Here is a 19564-nt window from a genome sequence, read left to right as displayed (position 1 = left end):
GTGCTCTACCTACTAATATTTTTAGTTACCTAGTTGGGAAATTATAAGAAGGAAAACAGCTTATAATCTGCCCCCCCAAAAACAATTTGTGATAATGAAAAATCCCATTTTAGGAGTGTCTGTCTGCTAGTAATATATAGTTGTTTTCTAGCTGCCAAGTTTCCAGGACAGTCAAGAGGAAGATGATATTCTGCCAGACATGGACAGAAATCCAGCAACTCCGTCATCGGTTATCTTTCCACTGGCAAAAACTCCTCAGTGTCAGCATGTCAGTCCTGGTATGCTAGCCTCTATAAACAGGTAAATATTTGTACTTATGATACTGTAATTCTCTGCATCAGCATTTAACATTACATGAGTTGAAGAGAGTAGATGTCAGTAATGAGTAGAGTTATCATTATTTAAAAAAAAAAATCAAGAAAGAATAATTCCTAGAAGTCAAGAATAGACAGTTTCAGCAAGTAGGAGTGTTATTCAATAGTGTCAGTACACAACTCACACTTTACATTAGGAAATTCCAAATTGATCAAAGTTTTGCATGTAAAAAACTATAAAACATACTTAAAAGGAACTTGGGAAAATTATGTTATAGTCTTATAATAGTGAATGGCTTTCCAACTCTGATGCAAGACCCAGGAGCCATTAACAAAAAGAATGATAAAGTCAACCATATAGAAAATAAAGTTTTATTACCTGGTACCAACCACCATAAACAATCAAAAGACAAATGACAATCTGAGAAAAGAATATATGGAACTCATCACAGGAAAAAGGCTAATTTCCCTGATACAACACTCCAGCAAATGAACAAGAAAAGGAGAGCCATTCTCATGTGTTACTAGTTGGAAGGTAAATTAATTAGTACAATCTCTGCAGGCAGTAATTTGATGTTATCAAAATTATAAAAGCATTGACCTAGGAATCCTACTTCTAGAACTGTGAATGTACAACTGATTCATTGCAGTATTGTTTATAATGGCAAAAGACTGGAAACAACTGAAATGTCCATCAACTAGGGACTAATCAAATAAATTCTGCTACATTACGTAGCCATAGAAATTAATGAAGAAATTCTTTATGTACTTAACGGTAATGTCTAAGATATATTAAAGGAAAAGAGATGCAGTTAATTATGTGTTAACATTTGTGTAAATAGGGGCTGTGTGTATGTTTATACTTGTATGTGCCCATGTGTATGTATATATGAGTATATTTATAAAAATATACATAATTGCTTTTATTTGATCAAGTATTTCTGAAAGCATACATAAGAAAGTCAAAACATTGGTGATTCTTAGGGAGAGGAACTAAGATAGCTTGGGACAAATAAGAGGAAGACTTTGAATTTCAAACTATGTGAATATAAACACTATTTTGAAATATAAATAAAATAAGAAAAGATATGGGTGTTCAACAGTCAAATAACAAAGAGAAAAATTGGAAAATGATAAGAAAGAGGCCCGAAAATAGGCTATTCACTTGGCAATTAAGTAGGCCAATGCTGATCTTAGGTAGAGCAATTTCCCTCGGGCATAAGAAGCAGAAGCCAGATGATGACTGAAAAAAAGTATTCAGTACTCTCATGAAGCTTAGTGAAATTTTAATTTGTATTTATTCAGCAAAAACATTAATTTTTCCCTAGCAATCCACAGATTATTTTTTGTTATTTTTGATTTAGTGTTTAGTGCAGGTAACAGTATATTGTGTGTATAATTTTGGACAGTTTTTGGTAAGCACTTTGACCAAATCATCAAAACTTTTAAAATATTCATCCATTTGGCCCTTGAATTTTATTTCTAAGGAAATGTGAGATTTGGGCAAGTATGTATATACATTTATATGAACAAAGATGTTCATCACAAAATATAATATTGAAACTATGGAAATGACTTAAAATTCCAATCATAAGGAAAGTTAAGAAATTAGGAATTTGTCCCTATAATAAAATGAAAATGTAACAAATTAAAAATCATGCCTTCAAGAATTTTTAATGACATAGAATAATGTTCAGTGGATAATAGTTTTTAAAAGCTAAGAAATAAAACTACATACAGTATGATCTCAGTTTACATAATATGTATACACAAGAGAAAGGACATTTCTTGACCAAAACCACCACCAGCCATTATCTCTAAATTGTAGAATTACACTGATGTGGGTTGTGGTGTTATTTATAGATAGATAGATAGATAGATAGATAGATAGATAGATAGATGATAGATCACTTTTACAATTAAGGAAAATGCCTTTTTTTTCCTTATAGAGCACATGATGGACTCATTTATATCAAGAACATGTTTCCTGGGGGGAAGGTATAGCTCAGTGGTAGAGTACATGCTTAGCATGCAGGAGGTCCTGGGTTCAATCCTTAGTACCTCCATTAAAAAATAAATAAATAAATCTAATTGCCCCTCCCCTCCCCAATAAAAGAATATATTTCCTAAAACTATTTTTAAAAAATGAGTTTCCTAGGCCCCTTCAGTGTCTCTTGACTTCACCAACTGTAGTAGTTAGCTTTCTTTTTAGAACAATTTTAAACAATGAAATAGCTTTTAATCATTCCAGAAGTATCTGTTTGTACAGCACTCACAAGTGCTGACTGAACAACTGGCTAGGCTTATTCACTTGCTCTGCAGCAGTGTTTGTGGTTCTCATTAATAGCTTGATATAATCACACGTTTACAAATAGTCATAAAGGAAAGCATAATCAATCATATAGGATCTTACAGCCAACAGAGACAATTAGAATTGGTGTTCAGCTAGTGTTGACTGTCATTAAGTAGGACTAGGAATTGTTGGGGGAATTGAGAATAACATTCTGTGTGGCTTCAGTTTTCATCTGTAAATTATGAGTCAAGCCTATTTGATAAGAATGAGAGGGGAAAGAGATAAGGTAAAAAGAAATGAAAAAAAACTTATTTATGTGGGATACAAGAAATATGTAACTATGTAGAAATAAAGGGCTTGTGAGCTGAATTGAAGACCCAACACAGTGGGAAGCAATAAGTTAATTGAGGGTTTTCATCACCAGGTATATCCTTAAAATGATCAACTTTAAGATTCAATCTGGATAAGGAAGACATGAATAGGAGAAAGAAGTGAAGTGTCTAACAAGAGGGAGTCCAGGGACAAGAAGTCTCAGGGAATTCTGGAAGAGACAGGCAGCAAGGTAGAGCTTAGAAAGAGCACAAATGGGCAAACCATCATTTCCCAGCATATTATAGGATTGAAGCATTTTGTCCATCTCCATCAGTACATGACTGCCTTTTTAAAAATGGAAAAGAAAATGTACTTTTTAAACATTGAAACATTTTAAATTAATTGTCAGTTGCTGTTCAACTTGCGGATATACATATATTAGTTAATGTTGATCTGAAATTATTTTATATTGAAACAGGGATGATTGTGATAAATATGTTTTTCGTATGCAAAAAACCCATAAAAGTAAAGGTGGCATTGTTTGGGGCAATATCAAGAAAAAAACAGTAAGTACTTTTATTCTTCATTCATTTATTCAACACATTATCTACTGAACAACTATAATATATGGCAAATTGTTGTAGTTACAAGTTATGTAACAGGCCCTGCTTTCATGTTGCTTACAGTCTAATACAAGTAATTATAATAGGAGGCCATAAGTGAGGTGAGTACATAAGTGCTGTAGGATTACGGATGGCAACTCATAGAAAAAAACACTTGAACAAGGTGAGAATTTTCATTTAAGGAGCTGGGCAGGGTGGGAAAAACATATAGTTTAGGGAAGGACATTTCAGGAAAGACACAACAGCATAATATAGATTCAGTGATTGAGGAATAATCCAGACTAAGTGAGTCATGATTCTCATAGAATAATAAATTTCATTAAATTCTATGCAGCTTCACAATGGTTTCAAATGTTTTTCAGATTCAGCTACTTATTATGTGTGTATACATACACACACATATATGTAAGATTTATATATAAATCTTTTTAATTTAAAAAGGTTTAAAAACTAATTACAGAAAAAATTTTAACTCAAAGTTGAACCAAAGTTGCCTTAGAGTGATCTATATCCTCTTAAATTCATTTTTAAATTTTTAATTTCTGATTTTAATTTGAGTAACTTATATCCAGATAAAAGTACAAGTATTCTGGAAAAGCTAACTCATCCGAAATTTCCTCAAAGTGCATAGCTAATCTTACAGAATAATTTATGGGGGTAAAATGGGAGACTACCTTATTCCCTGAGGGTGTATTCCTTCTTGACCAGGTTATAGCCGTCTCTTCTCCCTCACCCATGTTGAAGTATTTGTAGTGCACACTTGCTAGAGTAGGTTCCTCTCAGTCTCTAAACTAAACATTAGGATTAACTAATCACATCCAATCTCTGTAGGCTTTACTTGTCCACAGGAAGTGGTAGATACCTCCAGGATGTTGGTTTAAAGTCAGCCTGGAGACTAAATTCTTCAAAAGAAATCTACTCCGAACTGAAGATGTAGGCAGACTCCCTCTCAGCATTTCTCAGATTCCCTTTTTCCAGTTCCACATTCCTTACAAGAATGAAATTTGGGTTTCATTTGTAGCCAGTGTGTGAGGACAGAAAGAGCAGAGCTTTTAGTAGTAAAAGTTCTGATTTCGAGGTCTGCCTCCATACCAGCTTTTATGACAAGGCAAGCTACTTGAGCTTTCTAATCTCATTTTATTCATACGTGGTATGAAGTGGAGATCATAATGATACTGGTTTATCTCACTGAATGATTTCTGAGGGCTAAATGATGTAATAGTGTTTTGACTCATTTCACAGAAAACACATTTACATGACAATCTCTCAAAATGAGTTTGTACCTGAGAAGTTTCTTTCAACAATACTTATCCTTAGTATTGTGGGTATACTTTGTCATATTTTCTTTTCTGTTCTATTCCTTTTCATTTTTTAAAGATAGCCAGCCATGGCCAATAGTTTAAAAAACACTGATGTATATAAACACGCATTATATACTTAAAATTTGCCATATAAATTACTATTTTAGCCAAGAATTTATAGTATAGAGAATTCAAATTTTGCGAGTGTAATGGAATGGAGTAAGTACTCTAAATTTTGGCAGCTTTCAAGGCTATCCTTTAACCACTGCTGCATTAGTTTGCAATGTTTTCTTGGGATAAAGCATGCTGAGTTTTGTCTAGGTTTGAGGCATACTTCACAGGAGGCATCACTTAGCTCTTAATATGAACTCTCTTGTAGGTTGAAACTGATTTTTCAACTCCAACAGCAAGAAGAAAAGCGCCACTTAACAAAGGTAATATGCTTATATCTTTCTTTTGTAGTTCTGTTCTAGTATAGGGTAATCTCTTTATTAACATGGTATTAAAATTAATTGCTCTCAAGTGGGCAGAACTACCAACTGGTTTCCTATTACTTTTAATTTCATTGAAATTGCTTTTAGAAATATATTAATCTTTTTTAAATTAAACTTCTCTTTACAGAATTAGTAGAAAACTCTGGTATTGGAAAACTTTTCACCAATGCTATGGAGTCTTTAGATGAAGAAGAAAAAGATTATTATTTTTCAAACTCTGATTCTGCATGGTAAAAATGAAAGACTATTTCCAGGATGCTTATCAAGAAGCAGACAGTGTATCTGTATCTTCTTTTGAAGTGTATATATTTTCTTTATAATGTAGCTTCATTTGAAACTGCAGACACCTTTTTAAAGATTGCATGTGGTATATACATGGATGTCTGTCATAGCATCTCATTCTCTGTAAGAAAATCATGTTCCATACAGATTTTTAAAAAGCATACCAAAAAATGTTGCTATCCTTAGGGGGGAAGGTGGGAGAGTATAAAAAATAGATTGTACTGGTAGCTACTGAGTTCATGAAAACTTTAGGTTAGGACTTGTCACCACTTGTTATACAAACCAGAGTTGATCTCATATTTAAATTACATGCTGTTTAAATCATTTGATATGCTTTCTCCTGAATGTTTTTCTTAAAACTTGCGACTGGTACATCTGTGAAACCTATGTAAGTTTAATTTATTGCTTTTTCAATATTTTTATTAGGTAGAATAAGAGAACAGATTTTATTGCATTCTTAAGGAGACATAGCTTAAATTTGGTCTCAATATTAAGAAGACAGGATTAGACAAACATTCAAGTTACAGGCCTACTATTGTAAAGAGTCAAGTTAGTATGTCATGTCTTAGTAAACACTTTTTCTTTCAGATAGCTTCTTTAGAAATAAACTTCTTTTAGCTTATTCTGCCATTATGTTTTAAAATTTGACGTAGAACTTTTTCCTTCTGGTTACAGTACATATTCACCTACCCTCTCTCTCCAGTCAGGTTGTTTAAATAAAGTAACTTTGCTTTCATAATATTTGTGTTTTGGTTGGTTTTTCTAATTACTGGATCATTGAAAAATTTTGTTTATTAATGGATCAGTTTGTTTCCTTGAAAAATACAAGAACTTTTAGAAAAACTATGTTTTGTTTCTTAAGAATTTAGTGGGTAGTAATCAGCAATCAGTTAACTGTAGGATTTATAGAAATGCAAGGTTTAAAAAGAATAGCACTGCCACAGAGGTTTTTCATAGATGAAGGATGAAACAAATGAAAGGGTTAAAAAATTCTGTTGCAGAATTTTCAGTTGCCAATCTTTGGTGTAACAGCATGCTGCTTGATGTTAATGATAGTGTTTTAGGAATTAGAAGGTAGTTAAATTCTGTAATAGAAAGCAAAAAGATAATTTTGAAATAGCATACACTTGACAAAAACCAAAATGTGACCACCACTCCCCATATTCCCTGTGTCCTTTCAAAACTCCTTCAGTATTGTTCCTAATCTAGTCTATTATATCCCACCTGCCAGGTACCTGGTTAGTTCCACTTCTTTCCATTGGGTACTAAGAAAAGCTAGTAAGGTTTAAAGTAACCTCCAAAGGAGACGCAAAAGTGGAAAAGAAAGACTTTAAGGGTTCAAAGACAAACAGCAAGATGGATTGATAAACAATAGGGTTGATAGTTAAGTGCAACAGTGAGTGTATAGAAGGAGTCTACTGCAGCTTAAATATGGATCGAGGTCTCTACACAACAAGCATAAATGAAATCCTTCTAGGTTATGTTCTTTATACCGTGTCAACTTACAAAATACTTTGTTGGGTGGAGACACACAATCTGAGGTTGTTGGTATCCGCATGAAAGGGGCTGCAAGGTTACTGGTCCAGGGCAGCGTGAGAATGTGGAGAGACCGCATGCTTCTCGTGTGCAGCTGGGGCACAGAGCACCACCATTGTGCCTACCCAGCACACCACCGACACCATGGAACAGGAGCAAGCAGCAGCAAAATGCGGCATACTAGAACCAGAAAGAAGCCCCTTTCCTCCTACTGATAAAGCTTAAATCATGCTCTCTAGGGAGAAATGCTCAAAAAGTCCAGTCCATTATAGCAGAGCAAGATGCTAACGGATGAATCTGAATGTGAGAGATAAACTGATAACTGCACATTAGCCAATAATTTATGGGACTTCTTTTCTCCTGGCTTTGATAGAATTATTAAATAGCAGGAATGAGAGATGAAAACTCTCTACCTCCTGGGTGTTCATTCTAGATTTCCCAGTCTAATCTTGAATAGGTCACTTGTTTCTGGGCCTCACTTTTATCATCTGATAAGAAAGGAAGAGAAGAGCAATTTGAATTAGATTAGCTCTGAAGTCCTTGCCAAGTCTAACATAAGTGAGACACTCTGCTGTGAGGCTGGTTCAACTACCCAACAATGTATATAACCAAAGATAAACATTAGGTAACCAGAGAATAAAGGACTCTAAATGGGGAAAAAATATATATATATCCATAATTAAAGGTTGCTTTAGCACTAGACTGACTAGAAGGGACTGAGATATTGCATATAAAAATATGGAGCCATCTTAAAATATTAATAGCATCTCAGATGCAGTGTAATGGACCACAATGAAAGTCCACATTTAATAGCTCATCTGTACTGAAAACTTCCAACTCCAATATACCACTTCTTTGAAAATGGTATTTTAACAACAACAAAAAGTAGTTGTAGATTGGAGTTCATACTAACAGGATTTTACTGTACTTAATTGGGACACTTTTGGTATGATAAACATATTCAGTTAAATTATCTACTTTCCTAGTTACTGGGGCCTTTACCTTAGAATATACCTACCACCTATACCTATTCAATATGTATGTAAACTCAGGACATTTAAAATATGCTAGATTATACAGCTTATATATTTGTTTATGACCATTAAGTTGGCAGCAGACACATCAATCTATAATGCTAACAAATGACAATAACAACACTAAAATCTTTGGGAAAATTATAAAATTTTAGATGTATTCTAAAAATACATCTTTAGCTTTTACTTTCTTAATAGTACCTTCAATAAAAAAGTTTCATAATCTAATCAAAGTGGTCATTAAACATCAGATATTTTCTTTCTAAATAATTTATATAATCTATATAAATAAAAACGTACACAGTATAAAATAAGTTATGGAAATAATCTTATTTACATATTTTAAGCTGATAATCACAAACCACAGCAATGATTACTGAAGTGCATTTAGTACTGTGAGAGTTCTTTGATAACCCACCCTGAGCAGTCTCCTTATGCATCAGATTTAAATCGACCTTGGTTAAGATCATTTGGTAACATTTGCATATCAAATATATAGTGAATATATCTATAGATCTCCTCAGCCTTTTGATGAGTTACTTGTGCACACATGGAGATTTCCTGAAGTGAGCTGAAAAATGAACAAAAACATTACACTAAAACTTCTTACTTAATAAAATTTAATACTCTTATCATACTTAATTTAAAGATCACCAAAAATAAAATCCTTTAAGAAAATCATCTCCTAAGTTTTCCTCATCTGGTTAATGTCTTCAGCATTAGTTTAAATAAAACAAAAGCATATTCCCCACATTTAAAACCATATATAACAATAATTTCAACAAATTATTGGGCCTTCAGTTTAACATGGTTTCTAAAATGTTCCTTTGATTTTCAAGCAATATAATCATCAAAACTTAGTATAATTTTCAACTTGAACATTTTTCTAGTTATAGAACTAAAGAGCCCAGAAATGTTAGAATGAAGGTCAAATATAAATGCTATCTGATGTCTACCTCTCTTTAGGGCTCTAAGGCCCTCAAAGACAATGCCTATCTTTTTATTTTTTCCCCTCCGTCAGTGTCCTCAGCTCAATACAGTGACTGATACATGTTGGCAAGCAAAGTCTTTACCAAATAAAATAACCTAACAGGACAGTATACCTCTTTTTTTAAAAATATTAAAATTTATATGAAATCCTTCTAAGTGATTTTAAATTAACTATTTAAAAATATTAAAATAGACATACCTGTTTGTCATCTTTTTCACGGATGAAAACTGGTGACACATATTTAGTGCAGTTATGTAACTTATATTAGGAATACTTAAATAAAACTGAAGTGCCTCACATTTATTACTGTTCACCACTGTTGGGACATGAATACCAACATTCTTTCTTTGTTCCACTAAAGACAATTCCTTTAGCAAATCGGCCGTTTCTTCTTGGCAGGAACTGAAAAGGATTCGGATTCCGGCACCAATTAAGGTAGTCAGCAAGCTGTCATAGCTCTTTGTTCTCCTAAACATCCTGGATGTGTCTCCTAAATATTTAATATTTAGGAAAATGCAAATCTTAGTAACTTACATTAAGTAAAACCATTAATAATATACATTATTAAAATCCCAAGATCTACATACACCATTAAGCAAACTAGTGCCACATAATGCTTAAGAGAAACCCTACTGCTAAAAATTTAAAGTGATTCTCTAATAGCTGAGAGAAAACAGGGAGAACTGCCTTTATGAGTGTCTTAAAGTGGAACCAAAAGAGGAAGGTGAGTAGGCAGGGGAAAGTTTATATCCCCAGATTATGCATTCCTGAAGGCCAAGACCATATTACTCATCTCTAAAATTTATAATGCTAACATTGTTGAAGGGTTCATTCAGTATTACTTCTGATATGAAATTATCTTGTGTGTTTATTCCAAGAGTAATTCAGTACACTGCACAGCCATTATAATATCTTTAACTCTTGCCTATTAATTTACTTTCCTACATTCCCCATTCATTTTCTTTCCATATTCTAACTACATCCTTTTTAACTACATTCTTGAGTCAAAAAAAGATACTTTTCCATAACTTTTGCCACATTACTTTTCTTTTTATTTCAAATCTATTTCCTTTATAAAGGATATGCTACTAAAGAGTAAACTACAGAATTTTAGTACGAGAAAGATCCAAGAGATCACCTAATCTAAAGCCCTTGCTTGTCAAATTAAAAAAGAAGAAAACAAAAATATTGGGGTACTGAAAGGTAGAGTGACCAGTGCAAGGTCACGTCACATGGTTCACTAGTGACAGTGCGCGGGTGAAAAGGTTTGCCACTCAGTTCCCAATGTTTCATGTAAACTACATTATTTTCTTTTACATAACGACTGTATAATCCTGGAATTCTTCCCTAGTGGCATTTACATGCATGATTTCACTCAATCCTCATAACACCACAGGATGAGTAGGACAACTATTAACTCCTCAGAGGGAGTGATTTGTCAATGCAAGGTCACACAGCTATAGACACACCGGAACTCAGTGCATCTTCTGATTCCATATCCCATGATTTTTTCACTAGTCTCCGGGGCTCCCTGTACAGTCAGAGTGCCCACAAAGATTCCCTAACAGAAGCTCCAAGCCTGCATTTCATCATCCTCGGCACCCACTTCAATGACCCCCTGAGAACTCAATCTTAACATATTCAAAACTGAACATTTTTTGTCCCTCAAATCTTCTGCTTCTCTTATATTCATGATTTCAGTAAAAAACACTGCTACCTAACTAACTGGCCAGTGATCAAGAAATTGGTCAGCTCAAGAGTAATTCCCGACCCCTCCCACCAATTTCCGCTAAGCCTGCCTCCTAAACTTCACGAATCCTCCTTTCCCCCACTGCTGCCTTATTTAGGGCCCTCATCCTTTCTGGGGCTTCTGAAAAAAGACATATGATTGGTTCACTTGCCTTCAAGTTCCCACCCTTCAATTCTCATAAGCTGCATTTAAACATGATGACTAATGAAAAACATGGCATTATATGAAGTATGAAATGACATTTAAGAGCTTCCCACATCCTGACAGTAGAAGAATGAAGTAAATAGTCAAGTGCCTTTACAATTTATAAATGAAAACATTTTAAAATACAAACCTGTTTTTTCTCTGTCCTTTTCCACAATCACACATATTCTTTCAAACATGCCCTGTAGGTGCTGGATCTGGTCAATGAGCTTGTTCTTATTGATACTATTTAACATCTCAGATTGAGACCTCCTTTCCACCGCCATGCGGTTACTCACAATGTAATCACAACCATTAAGAGGACAAACCTCTACTTGTAAGCCATGAATCGCTCTTAGGGAAGAAATCACTTCTGAACCACAAGTGATTTCACGACTATCCACAAGAATGCAAGTTCTCTGGCCTTCCTGTGGAAGTCTCAGAGAAGCATGTGTGCCAGCCAGATGTGGTCTTGAGTTGGAACAATACGCCATTGAAGTGCCAGAATCCTCCAGAGCACAAGCATTCTAAAAAGTAGAAAACATCAATCGCGATCAGTTAAATATACGTTAGCACCATAAACTTCTAACACCTAAGCTGATTTTTCTTACTGAAACTCTTTTTCCGTCCTTCAGCATGACCAAAGTGACTATGTAGATGAAGGACCAAGCCACCGCTTAATACCTAGTAGGATAGTTATAATTTTTTAAAAGGATAATGTGTTGATGAGAATGTGAAAAAAATGGAATGTACATTGCTGGTGGGAGTGAAAAATGGTGCAGCCACTGTGGAAAAGTTTGGTGATTCCTCAGAAAGTTAAAGAATTACCATATTGCCTAGGATTACTTAAGGGATTACTTCGGCAATAGCAAGATAGGAGCTAGAAACTACGCTACTTGGCCATCCTGGAAGGAAAGAAATTCAAAGGAAGGAAATCAGGTGGTACCTCTAAACTCCTCTCCTCAATTGTAGATGAGAATTACACACCTGAAGACTTCATGGGGGAAAAGAAAAGTTAACCTGGGGGAACTAATTCTGAGCATGTAGTTTCTGTTAATTTTACCTTGCAAGAAGCTCAATTTCCTATTCCCTTTTAATAAAACTAACAAGTTCCCTTACAGAATGTTACTAAGCAAACTATTAACACATTTAAAAAATTAAAACCTAAGCATCTCATGAATTATCCATATAGTTTAGTGTGCTGGCTTCTTGTTTTGAAGAATTTTATCACTTGCTAATTTTTCCCTGACATAGTTATTTAACACAAAAGAAAGCAAAGCCAAAAAATAACTTTTTGGTAAACATATGAAGGCTTTTTTTCCTCAAATTTGATCCATACCTTCAACTGAATTGGAAATTTTCTACAGTCTTTCTGTGAATCAACAGTAGTGAAGGATGGTGAGGTAGATTCAATTTTATTACAGCTCTGAGGTTTAAAGTCTGAGACATCAGAAACTGTAGCCTTTAAATTAAGTGGTGTCTGTTGTCTCTGCTTTGGTGATCGATTAACAGATAGAGTAGAGTGGTCCTTGGACTGCAACGAAGACCCAGAAGGCACTAAATTCCAACAGTGGTCTTTTTGTTCACTCTTGTTCACAGTGCTTGGGTTAACCACAGTATTGGATTCTCGTTTATCATTTACATTGTCTTCATCCTCACTTGAATCATCTGGTAAAATAATTCTGAATAATTTCTTTCTTAAGCGTGCACAATTTTCTCTCATCTTCATTTGTTTTAGCTTTACTGCACGTCGGGTTTTATATTTTTTACTCCCACTTGCAAAGCTATCTTCAGTTATGTTAAAATCAACACAGACTTCTTCACTTGATTGGCTTTTGCAAGACTCCTCTTCATCAACACAAAAACTGTCTTCTAAATAAGTTTCATCCTGCTCAGGAATCTATAATTAAAATACAATAAAAATATAAATTTCTTTCACAAAGTCAGCATGTATTTAACATATTCTTTTAAGCACATGACATCTTTTTGAATATTTCACTTCATTAATTCAGTCAATTGCTCAGTTAACATATTTTGAGCATCTTCTTTTCTTTTAGTTTTATTGAGATATAGTTGAGATATAATTGACATAAAATGAGATATGAGTTTGTTTTTGAAGTATAACTGACCTACAACACTGTGTTAGTTCCTGTTACATAACATACATTTCAAAATGATCACCACGTAAGTCTGCTTACACTCTGTCGCCATAAAAAGATAGTACATAGTTATTAACTATATTCCTTCCCCACATTATGCATTTCATACTCATGACTCATTTATTTTACAACTGGAAATTTGTACCTTTTAATCTCCTTCACCTATTTCTCTCCTCCTGGCCTCTCTCCTCTGGCAACCACCGGTTCTCTGTATCTGTAACTGTTTCTTCTTAATGTTTGTTCTTTTTTGTTGTTGTTTTTCAGATTCCACATATATGTGAAATCATATAGTATTACTTTTTCTCTGTCTGACTTATTTCACTTAGCCCAATACCCTCTAGGTCCACCCATGTTGTCACAAATGGCAAGATTTCATTCTTATTTATGGCTGAGAGATATTTCATTTTATATACATACCACATCTTCTTCCTGAGTATATTCTTTACAGAAGAAAATGGGAAGTTTGGGAATTAAAGAAAGAATGATTTACCCTGTGGAAATTTACACTCTAGTGCAAGTAGCCAGAAAAATAAACAGTAATTTATAAACAATGTGATAAGTGCTTTATAATAAACACAATGAAAGTACAGAGATATGAATGACTGTATTTCCAAGCTGAAAACAGAAATTTATAAACAAATAAGACTAATATGAAAATGCTATCCATAAATGAAAATAATCTATAATTTTTAGGATGTACCATTTCATGAAAAAAATTTTTTTCATGAGAAATATGACAACATAGAAGAATTAAATTTTTAACTAATAGATGATAATGTTCTATTTACTTCCTTTAAACATTCTCCTAATTGGAAAACAATTTAAAAGTATATGCTAATTAGCTCAAATTAAAGAAAGGATCATTTGATCAAATTAGGACCAAAAGGGATTTTGAGAATTCATTTAGTCCATCTTCCTTACTCAGGGCAGAAATTACTGCAAATAGTTCTGATGGTCCAGTTTTATAAACAAAATGAAGGCTTCATTAACAGGAATAAATCTCAATATCACCACCAGGAAATTCTCCGTAATATTTCTATAGTTCATACCTGTGAGAAAACGTTCACATTGTTACATTTCTTATGGAACATTCTGTACTGATTGCTCATCAGTGGACTTCTCAAAGATTTCATGTAAACTGCTCTCATTTCAGCATCTGTGTAAAGATAATAAGAATTTCAAATATCAAAATTATTTAAATGAAAATCAGCAAGTAATTAACTTTGACCAATCCCAAATTCACATGATTCAAAATTTGTGGAATTATTTAACCCAAAAGATATTTAATATACACTGAAACATGTCTAAAAACAATTATTCAAAAATACAAAGTTAGGAGTTTTGCCTTTGATAGACCATCTAATTGGGTGATCATGGACAATTTATTTAAGTTCTCTGCATTAGCTATTTCCCTCCTCTGAAAATGAAGATAGGATAGTGCCTTTTCATTAAAAGTAAATGTATACAAAGACCTTAGGACTGTATCTGACTTACAGAAAGTATTCAATAAAACAAGAAACCCAGGCAAGATAAGAAAGCATACATTTCAAATTATCAAAAGCCACAGCCAATAGTAAGTATTTTTCATAATTTTCAGTCAAGAAAAAACTGGGAAACACAGGTTTTTATTTATGCTTATCTTTTTTTTTTAAGGTTATAATCAGAAAGCAACTTTATTTTTGTCTTTTATTTCCCCTTACATACTTCTGAAGTGATTTTATTAAGTAACAGGTTATTTTGAGGGATAGCACTGCTAATTTAATGATGACAGTGCTTGGGACAAGATGGGTAAATTTTTCTTGTAAATCTATTTCCCTTTTCTCCATTCCATAGCTAGCTTCAACTACTAGATAGTCTCCTCACCTAACTACCCACTTTTTAAATCCCTTCAAAATTCAGTGGAATTTTCACTTCCCGCTTACTGTTTGAAAAGACTCAGAATCAAGGAGTTTTCAGAGATTTTTTTCATTTGTTTTGTAGATTTTTTGGGGGGGTATAATGTATAGACAGTAGAATTCATCCTCTTTAGGGTACAGTTCTGAGTCTCAACAAATGCATAGTTCTGGCAACCACTAATCTACTTGCTATTCCTATGGTTTTAACTTTTCCGAAATACCATATAAATCAAAGTATACAGTATGTAACATTTGGAATCTGGCTTTTTTCAGTAACCATAATTCATGTGAGATTCATAGGCCTATAATTTCTTTAAGAAATGACACATTAAAAAAAAGTGTGGATTTTGAGATTTTCCTTTAAAAAAAAACTTTGAAATCCTACATATTTCAAATGTATTATATCTAAAATGGAGTCATAGATCTCCCTGCTCTCCATCCCAACTGCTCCACCTGCTACCTTCCCAACAGTGGCAACTAAGTCCTTCCTTTGCTCAAGTCCCTTGACTCCCTCTTTTTCTCTCTAGTCCATCAGAAAATCCTGTCAGCTGTGCACAGCCAGAATCCAGTCTTTCTCACCCTCTCACTACCTCCACCTCCTTCCTTGATTCGATCACTGCCACAGCCTCCTGAATGGTCTCCTCTTCCACCTTTGCCCCCAGCTAGGCAAGTTCTCAACACAGAAGCTAGAGCGATACTTCTAAAATAACATGAGCTGGCCGCTCAATAGTTACCCCTCTGATCTTACTTCCTACTACTCCCCTTCTCCTCATTCAATTCCAGTCATAGTGCTATTCCCTTGAACACAACAGGCACACTCCTGCTTCAGGGTCTTTATACTGGTTGTCATCTTTGTATCAACATTCTCCCACCAGATTACACCATAAACCTGCCAAAGCCACTTCTGTTAAAGAACTTCAAGGGTATAATACTAAGAAACCTTATTCTGCAAATCATGTCAGTATCAACGACACAGTATTGAGAACTTATTATTTAAAACCTTTTTTCTTCCAAAGTCACCAACCTTGGGAAACTTCACTGTTTGAAATCCCATCAGGCACTGCAGGAGCAGAATAATGGCAAGATTTGTGAAAGATCAAAATACAGAAGAGCCCACCACTTTCCTACTTCTATTACAGCCAATCTGAATCATCTGCTCTTAATATACTGTATAGAACACCTGCTCAAACATTGTTTGGAGAGACTGTTTTCTAAAAACAGATCTCCCTTACTTGGCAAATTTAATCAACTTAGCTTTGTGTCTCAGCTGGTTTTATTAACAAACTGCACTGCTGAATTCCTCATCTCCTTCTAGTCCTTGTCACCTTCTCAATGAGGCCTAGACCTAATTACCTTATTTAAAATCACAGCTTGTCCTATTGTTAATACCCCAACCCCTGCCATTCCAAATCTTCATCTTACTCTATTTTTTTTGTTTTTCTGTAAATGTTTCATCCTATACTAAATAAGTTAGTTATTATGTATATTGTTTGTCTTCTTCCATTCAAATGTACGCTTTGTAAGGGCAGGGATTTTTGTCCATTTTGTTGACAGAAGCAGCTTTCTCAAGAACCTTCCATAGTATCAGGTAGATAGTAAGCACTAAATATTTGTTAAATGAACACCTGACACAGCCAGCCAGGTTATTCTGGAGAGAAATAATCAAATTAACAGAAGCCTACAAATAACCAACTCTCACATAAAGTAAATATTACAAATTTGAAGAACAATGACCTAATATTTCACACATGTCAAAGTTAATTCACTTTAAAATCAGGATTCTTTCGAAAATGACTCGAATATTGAAATATAACCACATTAAGCAGGGAGAGTATAGCTCAGTGGTAGAGTGCATGCTCAGAATGCACAAGGTCCTGGGTTCAATCCCCAGTACCTCCCTTTAAAAAAAAATGTATAAATAAACCAGATTACTCCCTACAAAATAATAAATAAATAAAATAAATAAATGCACTGAAAATTAAAAGAAAAAGAAGCATCATTATATCATTTACCATTTATAGCCTGTGAAAGTTGAGTCTCATCATTTAAAAAGTCAAGTAATGAGGAATCTTGTTCATTTTCTGACTCATCATTTTCATCTGATGAAACACATTCTGCATCTTCTTGGGAAAGTTCTGCTTCATCATCTAAAAACTTCCTAGCTACAAGCTAAGAGAAATTAGAAAACAGGAAAACACCCTTAAGAAAATCATTTAATTTCCTTAAATAACTGAAAACACTTTTGGAAAATAAATTTCTTGCCAATGCCTTTAAGATCAAAAATAATAAATACAGAAAACTGCTAGAAGAAATGATAAAGTATACACCTATTTAAAATTTTTTCTGAAGGAGGGGAGGGTATAGCTCAGTGGTAGAGTGCGTGCCTAGCATGCACAAGGTCCTGGGTTCCATCCCCAGTACCTCCATTAAAAATAAATAAAAACTTAATTACCTCCCACCCTGAAATAGATAGAGAAAGAAAGAAGGAAAGAAAGAAAGAAAGAAGGAAAGAAAGAAGGAAAGAAAGAAAGAGGCAGCCAACTAAAAAAAAAACAAAATTTCTTGTGATAATTCTGTTATAAATAAAGTACAAGTCAGCATATCAGCTTGCTGAATGTTAATTAATAAGACTCCTGAGTCTTCCAGCTAATTAATTTTTGCCAGGAAAAATACTGCACCACAAAAGAACTAATCAAAAAAAAAGGTGCTGAGAATTCTTTTCCAAGAATCTGAATGTAGCATAGAGATAAGAAAAGCAATATAATTATTGTAAAAGCAAATATAATTCTAAAACTCAGATCTCCCTCTCTATATTTTCTTCAATTTGAACATTATATTCTCTAATATATTATACACTAAAGTTTCTTAATTTAGTCATTCAAAACAATACAACATTGCAAGACAATTTTGAAACACAAAGAGAAACAAAAATACCACACTTTAAGATTTTAATTCCAGTAAAAAAAGTAAAATTAGGGTCAAAATACTTTTTAACTTTGGTGTTTTTTTCCTATAAGGAAATTACTGAGCAAAATCTACATTTTTGTAAAATCCAATGTTCTTTACTAATAAAAAAATATATATAGTATATTTATATAAACATAAAAAACTGAAAAGCTTACCTTTAGGTGACTCTGTCTCTTGCGGACTCTGATGCCTTTTTTGTCCTTCCTGTTAAGATCCTTGAAGTCTTCTGATTGCAGATCTCGTTTGTGAAAATTCTCACTCTCGTCACTAGATGAGAAATCTAACTGTAATTCAATAAAATTCTTGCATAAGAAAATATAATTGGATTGTTGTGTCTTAATGTATTTCTCAAGGGTTACTGCTTTTATTTTCATTTTTTCTTTTTAAATAGTTGACCTAACACTTTCTTGATAGAAAAATAAAATGCTCTTACAACTCAGAGCCATGTTACAATTACATAATACTTAAGAATTTAAAAGAGAATACTAAGTATTTTCTAAAATACTAAATTACGTAATATAAGTAATACTAGTATAGTATTCATTAAGTTTTGTATGAAATTAAATGCATTTGATGAAAACTTATATTGTCAGGTTAACTGTTTCCTTTAGAAGATTCTGAAGGGCTTCACACACACAAAAAAATTAAGTCTGTAAACATAGCTATCAAAATCAGTCCAAACATACAAGAGTCCTTTCACACTAAGAAACTAATACAACAACAGATTTTGACTACAAGGCCCACTACTACATCTCTTAAAAAATAATACGTAACCAATCAAAAGAATCAAAAGAAGTTTATCAAAACAATTTCAATTAACAAGAATAATTTTAAAGAATGATCATCAATATTATCAATATTTTCATTCACTTCTAGAAAGTCAGTCAGACATTCTAGTTCAAGGAGCAAGTTAAAGCAATATTTCTAATGAAGTTTTATATGAGTACACAAAGTTAATATGGACTGATTGCATTTTTATTAATTTTGCACAAATTATACTATCTTGTATTAGAGAATTAAAACACGCAAGATTTCCTAATCTCAAAATTAGCTATCATCTATAAGCTGATGACAAATAAATACTATTATCCTTAAGACCGGCCCCCAACCCAGACTTCACATTCACACCATTATCAATGCTGGCCAGACACTGTCACTTTACTATCCCACAAGAACCTTAAACTCAAACATGTTCAACACTGAACTTGTCATCTATTTCTTGTTTTCTCTAAAGATGTGAAGCATCTGCCAGCTAGCCCAAGGCAAAACCGGAAAGTCATCTTGGATTCCTTCTTTCAAACCCATTCAGGGAGCAAATGAAAGAATAAGGCCTTCCAAAACCTCAGTCATATTTTTCTCCAATTTTACTTCCTGCTACTTTTCACTTTTACAACCCAACAACAAAGAGATGCTGTTTCCACACTCTGTGT

At 33.6% G+C, this 19564-nt stretch overlaps 2 protein-coding genes across 6 annotated transcripts in view; one reads left to right on the top strand and one right to left on the bottom strand.

Annotated features, from left to right (window-relative positions):
- The window catches only part of MIS18BP1 (MIS18 binding protein 1), a 40807-nt gene extending 34449 nt beyond the window's left edge, over positions 1-6358 (top strand). For both annotated transcript variants that reach the window (XM_032481964.1, XM_014557981.2), the window contains exons 12-15: positions 152-300; positions 3398-3485; positions 5223-5277; positions 5465-6358. In XM_032481964.1, coding sequence (XP_032337855.1) covers positions 152-300; positions 3398-3485; positions 5223-5277; positions 5465-5571 — 399 coding nt within the window. In that variant the 3' untranslated portion in view covers positions 5572-6358. The remainder of the gene's footprint in view (positions 1-151; positions 301-3397; positions 3486-5222; positions 5278-5464) is intronic.
- The window catches only part of FANCM (FA complementation group M), a 75922-nt gene that overhangs the window by 21063 nt on the left and 35295 nt on the right, over positions 1-19564 (bottom strand). For 2 of the 4 annotated variants that reach the window (XR_004320681.1, XM_032481962.1), the window contains exons 17-23: positions 18290-18418; positions 17180-17336; positions 14322-14428; positions 12453-13013; positions 11265-11640; positions 9379-9670; positions 8608-8760 (exon numbers count right to left, since the gene is read on the bottom strand). Coding sequence is in view for 3 of the 4 variants with exons in the window: in XM_032481962.1 (XP_032337853.1) it covers positions 8622-8760; positions 9379-9670; positions 11265-11640; positions 12453-13013; positions 14322-14428; positions 17180-17336; positions 18290-18418 (1761 nt within the window). In the remaining variant the exon portion in view is untranslated. Of the gene's footprint in view, positions 1-3493; positions 8761-9378; positions 9671-11264; positions 11641-12452; positions 13014-14321; positions 14429-17179; positions 17337-18289; positions 18419-19564 lie in introns of those variants that run through there. The other 2 variants (XM_006183217.3, XM_032481963.1) reach the window with 1 other exon arrangement.

Source organism: Camelus ferus, chromosome 6, assembly GCF_009834535.1.
Source record: "Camelus ferus isolate YT-003-E chromosome 6, BCGSAC_Cfer_1.0, whole genome shotgun sequence".
NCBI lineage: Eukaryota > Metazoa > Chordata > Mammalia > Artiodactyla > Camelidae > Camelus > Camelus ferus.
The sequence above is the reverse complement of the archived record's forward strand: the minus strand, read 5'-3'. Positions and strand labels throughout refer to the sequence as shown.